This window comes from Solea solea, chromosome 11, assembly GCF_958295425.1.
Source record: "Solea solea chromosome 11, fSolSol10.1, whole genome shotgun sequence".
NCBI classification, from domain to species: Eukaryota; Metazoa; Chordata; class Actinopteri; order Pleuronectiformes; family Soleidae; genus Solea; species Solea solea.
Genome location: NC_081144.1, coordinates 13,779,045 through 13,788,964, shown reverse-complemented (window position 1 = coordinate 13,788,964; position 9,920 = coordinate 13,779,045). Strand labels below are relative to the sequence as shown.

The window sequence follows — 9,920 nt, the reverse complement described above, 5'->3', positions numbered from 1 at the left end:
GAGTGAAATGAAACGGGGACGCTCCATCTATTCCCAAACACATTTTTCCTGTCAACCGACAATTCTTTTATTCAAAAATGTGTGGGACACGAGTATGATCACAACAGACTCTCTGCTCGGCGACAGAATTACATTTCACAAATGTAAAAACAAAGATTCCCCTTTTCTCTCTTCGCCTTTCAGCTTTTGCAGACAGAGAAATAAAAGCAGCAAAAACAGGACGAATGCGTTGCTGCTGCTGCTGCTTTAGAAAGAGATAAAAGATCCACTCACGCGTCGAAAGGCATCAAATAAGAGGAAGCTGTGTCTTGTGGTGTAACTTAGTCGTTTATTTTAATTCCACAAATTTTTCAAAAAAATTACAAAATACTCAAATGGAGAGAACACAGGACTCACAATTTTCTTATTATTTCTACTTTTTGTTTACATTGTGTCATCCCATGGCGACTACTCATATATACAATAAGCTTCAAGATACCAGTATATATATAAATCTTAGCAGTCAGAATTTACATTCTGCTATTGCCGCTTTGAAACAAGAAGCTAAACCATTGACAACACTTAACATCAAAGGTTCTGGAGACACAAAAAGAGGGAGTAAAAGGCAAAGGGAGTCCTCCGGAAACGAGGCAAAGGATGATCGTGGTGATGAAGATGATGATGATGATGATAACGAGAAGAATGTTGTCAGGAGAGAGACAGGAATCAGGAGGAGGTGGCAAGACAGAGTGACAGGTTGTTTTTGGGAGCTTGACAGACTTTGTTTTGGATCATTAAAAAGGAGGGGAATGAGTTGAAAGACGTAAATGATCGTGCTCCGATGCGACCATGTCTCAATGCAAATACAAGTTTCTTCAGTTGACTTAAAAAAATAAAAAAAATAAAGACATTTTCATGATAGTTAAACAGTCTTAGTGCACAAATGAACAAATGCAGAAACAAAATCATGGATTTAAAAAAAAAAAACGATAAAAAAGGGGCTCATGTGCACTGATATGACAGACAGGTCAACACTACTGGTAACAGTCAGTGGCACACAGACGCACGGCTCCTGACGACCAGGAGACCGCGTGAATCCCGAAGGAACCAAGGCATATAATATTGTGAGGACACCCACACACACACACTCATTCATTCATAAACCCTCTACATACTGGTGGTCACGTGTTAGCAGGACCCTTCTAGTGTCACAGTGAACATTACACAGCCTAACGCTGAAGGACGACGTCGTCTGATCTGAGACCTGCAACAACATGGATGACTGGACCAGGGAAAGAAGAAGGGGGGGAGGGAGGGAGGGGGTGGTCACCAACCACAACACAAACAAACTAGCACCAACTCCCAACCATTCACACATTTAAAACAATGTTATTGTGACCAATGCTTAAAACTCAAGTCCCAATTGTTTAAAAGAAGAAAGTGTATTTTTTTTTTTAATTTCTTCCATTTCAGCCAAATATGTTTCTGGTATCCACATTTTAAAAATCATAATTAAAGTCACTCTTTGTAAAAAAAACAAAACAAGTATTTCTCCATTAAGCGGACTTAAATATTGATGTTGAAGAAAAAAGGATAAAAACCAATCGAGTGGAGCTCAAGGGAACTCTTTCAGTGCAAACTTTTTTTCTTTCTTTTTAAAATCGGCGGTTTCAGCGTGCACTCGGCAGGAACCTGAGCGACCTCACCGCCGCCTCTTCAAGTGAATCACGTCGTTAACTCAACACGTTTGAGTTCACACGTTGTGACAACCTGCTGCGTGTCAAATGGACATGGTTTATGGTTTACATCGTGTATGCGGGACTAAATCTAACACAGTGATGTCAGAGGAACGTCACAACTGAACTGCAACTCTCTCAGAAACTGCTCATATAATGCCATTGTGCTCCCCTCTGAAACAAGGGATAATGCTGCAAAACAATTATATTGGAGGTTGAAACGACTTGGTTCGGAGTCCACACCTAGTAATAATAATAATTATAATAATAATTATATGTTTATATATACTATTTACAGACTCAAAAACGCCATGCTGTAGCTTTTCTTAAAATTATGAAAAACCTCCAACAATGTATTAAAATAAATGTTGAATTTAAGATAGCACTTGTTATTTTTCAATAAACGGCCTGACCGGTCTTGTCTTTTTCTTTTCTTTTTTGTTGATAAGCACAGTGTCTTGTTCTAGCACCTACAAAAAAATGTCAGGGAAGCTTGTCATGCAGGAGTCTTGAGGACGCTGTCACTACTGGCTATATACCAAAGAAAGTCAATGTCTTGAAGAAAAATAATAATTAAAAAGAAAACGTCCTTGACGAGAACAGAAACCCCCCAAAAAAAAAAAAGATCTGAAGAACTCTCAGACGATCCAGTTGGCCTGTGCTGTTCTTCAAGACTGAATGTGTGACGCGGCTCCTGCTGAGCCTCTGCGTAATCGCTCTGTAACAACTTCCTGTGTCCTGCACTTGTCTGTCCACGCCGCCCTCGGCTGGTTACAGCTGCTTGTCGCTCTCCTTTTTCAGCCGGCTGAACACAAACAACATCCAGAGTTAATATCTGGTCAATCAAAGGCACAGCTGGTGACTTTAGTGTAAATGCTGTTTTGTCTCGTTACCTATTGCTTATCTGACCTGTAATAATCCTCCTGGCCGGGCAGAGGTCCCCCATGCATGTGATGGTGTCCATGGAGCCACTGCTGCTCCATGGCTAACCTCTGGAGCTCTGCTGACTGTGCGTGCATGGCCTGCAGCTGGTGAGCTGCAGACATGGGCGGCGGCAGACCTCCTTGCAGTTCCCGTGGGTATGGAGTACCTGGAGGACACACACACACACAAATGTTTCATGAGGAAATCTGGCAGAGGCGCTTTCATCTCATAGATCGGACTCAACATGATTGTAAATGAGAGTAACTGTTGGCTGAGAACTCACCGAAGACTGGGTGGCGCAGCATCTCGTGTTCATGTGGCTGGCCGAGGAGTGCATTAGGGATGGCGCCGGGTGGGTAAGGGAAGCGAGCCAGGTGAGGTCCACCTCCGAGGGGGTCCAGCGGGTGGGCCCCCGAACCTGCCGGACACACAAGACATTCACCACCTTCTGGGGGTTAGTGTCTTAGGGGTCAAGGTTCACTCATCACATGACAGTGCATCACAGTCAGAGCATGCGACAGACAGCAACTTCAGACCAGGTCTCTGCTCTATGGACGTGCAGGGTTCACTTCTATTTGTCTAATGCTCCGTTACAAGCTTAACATATAACATGCGTATATGGCTATAAACATCTTAGAAACTTAAAAATGAACATACTGAACATACTCTTCAATGCAGATAAGTCTTATTTATACTAAACATATTTCTACTCCCTGTGAAAACTACATCAACTTGGTTTATAATAATAGGTTAAGTAAAACCAGTGAATATATGATCGCTTTATTACCAGTGATATATAACTTAGCTCTTTCACTTAAGATCCATATCAAAATGCGTCAGTCAATACATTCAGTAATTCACACAAACAATTTCACAATAAAACATGGAATAAAAATATTCAGTGACAATTTACCAACATGTATTTATTGTAATGAATATTAGATGTGTATGTTTGTTTACTCTTTATGAAATAAACTACAGTGTGAAATAAAAAAACAGTTAAATGATAAATATGATGTTTTCAATGTAATTACTAAAATGATTTGATCTATAGTGTATTTATTTTTAAGTAGTAGAAAAAGACATCGAGTGATACAAGCAGGGCTTTCGCTCACCTTGGTGTAGTGGATCTTGCTGGTGGAGGTGGAGATGGGAGTGAATGTGCGAGTGCTGGTGGTGATGTGGCGTAACATTGAACATCTGTAGACGGGCGATGGGGTCATTGGCCACTGTGGCCATCCTCTCAGCGTGGAGTCTCTCTGCAGCCAGCCGCTCTGGGTAGCTCATTTCTGGCCGCAGCTGGGGCCCGGCGAGGGCTAACCGTTCGCGCTCTAATGGATTCAGGCCCGGATGGAAAGACGCAAAGTGGTGTGGGCCGGCCATGGGGGGCAACGTGATGGCCCCGTGACGGGCAAAGTGCTCCATGGGGTTTGTGGAAGGGTGGAGTGTGTCCATCTCTGGAGGTTTAACCTCGTAACCTGGTTTCATCCTTTCCCTTAGTTCCCTCTCGCGTATCTCCCTCTCGCGCATCTCCCGCTCCCGCAGCTCCCGCTCCCGCATGGCCGGGTCAGCGTTATACAAGCTGGGCATGTGATAGGCCAGCAGCGGGTCTGCGGGGTTGAGGGACATAAAGAAGGGGTGGTTTCGATTGGTGGGGGACATGACGTGTGGCCGGGCGTACTCACTGAGCGTGCGCAGGGCGGGAGTATCGGGGCCAATGTACGGAGGAACAGCTGCGATTGTGGTGGGGGGGCCGTCGTAGGGTGGACGCATGTGAGCGTGACCGACCATCTGAGGTTCACCCATTCTGCCTTCGTGAGAACTTGAGGCTTTCTGTGACGAGGGGAAAAAAAAACATAGGTTTAGTCGAACAGGAAAAATAAGCTACTACTGCCAAACAGAAGCGAGACAAACGAGATCACTCACCGAGGCGCGCTCCGCTTCCTTTTCTCGTTCCCGCTCTCTTTCTCGTTCCTTTTCCCTCTCCCTCTCTCTCTCCTTCTCCTCCCGTACTTTCTGTTCTGCTTCTCTCTTGGCTTTCTCCAGCGCTTCCTCGCGTTTTTTGGCCAGTTTCGAAGAAGCCAGGGGAGTGAAATAGAAATCCGTCCTGGCGCACGAGTTGTACCCTCGGTCCAGGTGCTTGTAGAACCTGTGGAGACGGTGTGAAAGAAAAACATTTAACACACTGAGCGTGCACTCACAAAAGCTGAAACATGCTGCAGTTAAATACTGACAAAAAACAAGACTAATTAAACTAAAGTCATTACATTTATCTTCAATTGAGGATAATGTCTCATTAGATGAAAAGACAGCTTGTATCGGCTCTCACTGGTCTATTATTCAAAAGGAAACAAACTCCCTTGGCTTTCACCTTTGCTGCTATGCAGAGAACGTATTAAAGTCCTCATTGCTATTCACTGGCAGCCTAAGAACCACTTAAGCACAGGGCAACTACAGATACTCAGATGTCTTGATTCACTGTAATTAATCTCTCTGCTCTGTGTCCATAATAATTCCTGCCATCAGCCACTCAGAGCTCAAAGCCTATTGTGGACTGTTTGAGTGAGGACATTGGATTTGGTGTGCACATCAAAGCCTCAACACTCTCCCTTTGTTGTTCAATGTGTCCGGGGCTAATTAGTATCAGCAGACAGGACAGTAAGCTGCTCAACAGATGAATAAAAGCTTGAGGAGGTGTCTTTTTTTTCTCTTTTAAGACAGTGTTTGAGGGACAGGGGTTAGCAGACATACCGTGCTGACTGGCTGGCATGGCTGGGTGTGTTGACAACAGTAGGCTCTGGGGAAGGGCTTCTCTGTGGGGGTGGCGGACTCTCTGGTTCTTCCATCTCATCCAAAGGCTCTTCTTTGATGTGTATCGGAGGGAGTACAGGGCCCGGACCGGCACAAGTGACTGAGGCAGGGAGCGGCATGGAGATGGAGGAGGACGGGGCAGAGGAAGATGGAGGATGTAAGCTAGGCATAGAGTTTGACGAAGATGAGGGAGGGCCAGTTGGAGGTAGAACTGTATTGAAAGGATGAGATGAGAACGGCGGCTGTGGTGGACCGTTGGGGTGTGAGGCTGCTGCGGAGGGTGGCAGAGGAGTTGAAGGAGGCTGGTGGTTGACTGATGGCGGGAGGCTTTGGGACTGCGTGAGAACTGGAGGCTGGGCTGGGGGAGGCTGGAGCTGCTGCCCCTGAGGCATGAGCTGAAGGGGTGGCGGGTGTGCTGAGGGAGGATGGTGGGTGGATAAAGAGCTGAGGGGCTTAAGGGCAGGTGGTGGCGGAAGGTTTGAAGGCATCTGAGGAAACGGAGGTGCAGATACGTGCGGCGGGTGTTTGTGGGACTGTGGGTTGGGCATCTGAGGAATGGGTGTTGTTGGTGGGGGTTTGATGTGAGGCATGGACAAAGGTGCAGGGGGCAGCGGCTGCTCCCTTGGAGGCTGACATCCGCTCTGAGATGACGGCTGGGACTGGGAAGGAGGCGTGTGCGGCCTCTGCTGTGATTGGCCAGAGATGGCTGAAGGTGGGACCTGAGACTGACCTACGGGGAAGCCCTGAGGGGGCATGGAGTGAGGGTGAGGCATGTGTGAGGGGCCAGGCTGCAGTGGATGAGGCATGGGAGGCATCGGCCCGTGATGCGAGCTAGGTAATGACTGAGGTGGAACCGGGGGCCCAGGAGGCGGAGCCTGGGTCATAGGTGAATGTGGAGAAGGAAGCCTTTGAGGGTGAAGAGATGGCCCTGACTGGATAAGAGACAATGGACTAGTCTGGGGCAGAGGCTGGGGAGGTAGAGAGACAGAGGCCACTGTAGGGGAAACCTGCGGAGGCAGTGAAGGGGCTGAGGTCGTAGGTGGCGGAGGTCCTGAGGAGGCTGCTGAGGTGCCCGGCTGACACTGGATGACAGGAGGGTGCTGGCTCTGCAGGAGCTGCTGCTGCTGGGCAGAGGAGTCTGAGTCACTTTCATTGTCTCGGGGGCTGGGGATGCTGGGAGAAGAGCTGCGGTTGTCTTGATCAATGTCCTTAGGATCGCTACTAAGCTCCTCGTTAATGCTACGCCCATCAGAGCTCTCGCCCTCTCCCTCCCCTTCACCCTCGCACTCTGAGGGTGAGTCTGGTCGACTAAGCTCCTGAAAGAAAGAAGAGAAAATGATGAACATCATGACACCGTGTGTATGCTTTCCACTTGAAGGACAGACAAGCACCACCAGGCTCACTTGTGTCTTGGACTTTTTGGCACTGGTCCTCTCCGACTCCTCTGTGTCAGATGCTCCTTTCTCTCGTTGCCGTTTGACACTTTTCATCGGTGAAGGAGCCTCTTCTTTAATCTTCTGTGGAGCCAAAGCACCAGAAAACTTAGTGTCCGTTTTAAAGAGATACATGCATAGAAAAACAAGGTGCCAGTGAGTCTTTGTTAAGTTTACCTTGCTTGGCTTCTTCATGGAGTCTGTCTTGCTGTCAGTGCTGTCAGTACTTGCTGCACTGGGTGAGGTACGTCCACTGGAGCGCAAATCCTCGTTAGTAGGCGAGGCTCGGCCATCGGGACTGGCTGTCTGCTTCTTACGACCACTACGTAGAGTTGACATCTATTGACAACAAAATCAACATAAACTATGAGTGATATTAGAAATATATATACTTTTGAGAGGAAAAGTCAAAATGAACTTAAATCATACAATTCCAGACTTTAAAACTTTTACTAAAGAGACCAAACAGGTATGACATAATGATCACAAATGCAGTCACTTGTCTAAAAAAGGTAAGCTTATTGCATTGGTGTCAAGCTCTGGGACTATGGTATCTAAAAGTGAAAATAGAGATAGATGGAAAGCAGGAGTGTGTGCGCACCGAGCCTCGGTTCCGTCGGGTCCTCATGCTATGCTTCCCGCTGAGTCCATCCTCTTCCTCTTTGACAGGTTTGAACATAAATGGCGGCGGATCCACAGGCTTCTCGATGGGGGGCAGCTCTCCGTACTTCTTGAAGTGAATGCGGCAGTCTGTGCACAGCAAGATGTTCTCCCTGCCCCCGTGGTGCCAGTCCTTGGAGGCTGAGGAAAAGCCATTTACAGTTGTGAAACAACGAACACTCTCACAAGGGCGGTGATAAGTACACACCACACAGAAATCATCTCACGAGTGCAGCAATATTAACCAATACAGAGGCAATCCTGATTCTTTCCTTATGTCAACTAGTGTGATTTTACCATGCAAGAGCTGAAATATGAACAATGTACATCTCTATCCTTTAATTACAAACTATATATGTGCTTCCATTCATGTGCTAACAAGGTCTGTGTATGTTAACACAATAAAGCTAAAGTTATTAACCACCCCTGTTGTTATGGCAGTAACCAAAGTGTGATCAGATGGAAGCCTGGCACTGGGAGCCAGCTGTGTGGGAAGAAGGGAAGGATAATAATATGGAGACAGTGAGCGAGCTGTGGGCTCATGTCTAATTTGATCAAATTAGCCCTGACATCTTCTCATGCCCATCTGTCACACAGCGCTGCATTGTGCAGACTCACACTGATCCCAATCAGGACAGGAATAACCAAGCAAGTCCACATGATGACTGTGAGTGTCTGTTTAAAGCAAGAGTGTCTTACTGGTAGTGAAACAGTGACGGCAGGCGTAGCCCTTCAGCTCCTGTTCGCTGTCTTCACTGTCAAAGTCATCTTCACTGGCTGAGCTGAGGTCCACTGGAAAAGAGTCAAAGAAAAGGCACTTAATATACATCGTTGGCGAGAGCAAATGACATCAGGTAACTCCTCCCACAGCCACCATTCATGGGGTCACATATACGTACAAAACTCGCTGGAGGGGGGACGTGAGGGAGTGTTGACAGGAGTCGAAGCAGTTCGAGTCTTGATGCGCCGAAAGACGGGCTGGCGGCGGTGTCTGCGGTGAGCTCGACAACTGGCTGCTTCTGGAGTCTTCTTCCAGTAGTAGTAGAAGGTGATTAGCTCTCCCTGAAATGACACAAATAATAAATGCTGTTAATATGGGCAAAATAGATGAACACAAACTGACACCTCTCGATGATCTAAGTGATCTATGGTCTATCTGTTAAAGTTGAAGGGAAATCTGGAATAATGTCTACAATAAGGTTGAACCAAAAATGTGGAATACAGCAATGGGGTTAGTCCATGCCAGGATTTGTCATTGACCGGGCATGTTTGTGCTGCGGCCTCATCTGTCCCAGGATTAGGCGAGGAGGCTCGCTGAATGCAGGGATATTAGGATCAGTGCATTGGTGGCTGCCTGGGTGGCAGGAGCTTGAATGGGAACAAAAGAGCATGTCAGGCAGAGCTTTGGTGCTACAAATAGGGAGTGAAATGGCTCCTTGCCCCTTCACTGGAAGAGTCAATTGAACTTTAATCAAACATTCGGAGTGGCACGCTTGCCAGTGAGCGAGGTGGATAAATCGTGCGTACAAAAGGCTGCCAGGAAATCAATACCCAACTGAAATATTAACACATGCAATCATGGATTAGAAAACACTTTGCTAAGGAAGCCTGTGTATATTTACCACTGCTTTCTGTCACTCATAAAACACAAGAGAGAAGAGTTTTTGTAAAATCATCCATTTTCCTTTGGAGCTTTGCCCTTCCCCCACTCCCCTTACCTTGAACTTTATAGTGGTCTTCACTAGCTTTATTACAAATTCATGAAGGTGTTGTGTGACTGTAGGGTGAACAGTCACCTGTTTTAAAGGACAACCATCTACTGTCAGAGGTTTGGTAATGTGCTGTTCAACAAAGCTCACAGGGTTTAATGGCTATTGATTGTTTTCCTACTGCACTTCAGCACAGAAACGTGATATAAATTAGTTAGTGCATCACTTTCTAGAAAAACATTAAAAGCCTTTAGCAACATCTTACTAACTTTTATCCAAATGTAGCAAAACAGACAATAGCCGGAAAGGATTTGACTGAACGTTGCTGTCGCCATAAAAAGCTTCTTGCACACTAGGGGGGGGGGCAAAACATTTAATTATATCATATTTAGGTAAAATAAATGAAAGTAAATGGGTAACAAAACTTGAGGCTAGTTGACTTGTTGTTAGAAGAAGAAGAGCGACAAATTGGTATGGCCTATTAATTGGGCTTTTTTTTGCCTTTTTAATCATCAACATCAGCCAATTTTATTATTATTTATTTATATTATTATTCAGATGTTTATAACGCACTTGTAAGTGTAAGTGTGCACATTTTTTGTTCTCAAAAACCTAATAAATGCAGTGAAATAAAACAATGATCCAAATGTTAATGTTCAACCAAATGA

At 45.9% G+C, this 9,920-nt stretch overlaps 1 protein-coding gene across 9 annotated transcripts in view; it reads right to left on the bottom strand.

Annotated features, from left to right (window-relative positions):
- Positions 1 to 308: 308 nt before the first annotated feature.
- Positions 309 to 9,920, bottom strand: part of rerea (arginine-glutamic acid dipeptide (RE) repeats a) — a 125,298-nt gene continuing 115,686 nt past the window's right edge. For 6 of the 9 annotated variants that reach the window (XM_058642103.1, XM_058642100.1, XM_058642104.1 and 3 more), the window contains 11 exons: positions 8,443 to 8,605; positions 8,243 to 8,335; positions 7,485 to 7,684; positions 7,061 to 7,222; positions 6,854 to 6,967; positions 5,391 to 6,766; positions 4,566 to 4,788; positions 3,755 to 4,472; positions 2,923 to 3,084; positions 2,625 to 2,805; positions 309 to 2,520 (listed from right to left, as the gene is read on the bottom strand). In XM_058642103.1, the coding sequence (XP_058498086.1) occupies positions 2,487 to 2,520; positions 2,625 to 2,805; positions 2,923 to 3,084; positions 3,755 to 4,472; positions 4,566 to 4,788; positions 5,391 to 6,766; positions 6,854 to 6,967; positions 7,061 to 7,222; positions 7,485 to 7,684; positions 8,243 to 8,335; positions 8,443 to 8,605 (3,426 nt within the window). In that variant the 3' untranslated portion in view covers positions 309 to 2,486. Of the gene's footprint in view, positions 2,521 to 2,608; positions 2,806 to 2,922; positions 3,085 to 3,754; positions 4,473 to 4,565; positions 4,789 to 5,390; positions 6,767 to 6,853; positions 6,968 to 7,060; positions 7,223 to 7,484; positions 7,685 to 8,242; positions 8,336 to 8,442; positions 8,606 to 9,920 lie in introns of all 9 variants that reach the window. The other 3 variants (XM_058642107.1, XM_058642105.1, XM_058642106.1) reach the window with 3 other exon arrangements.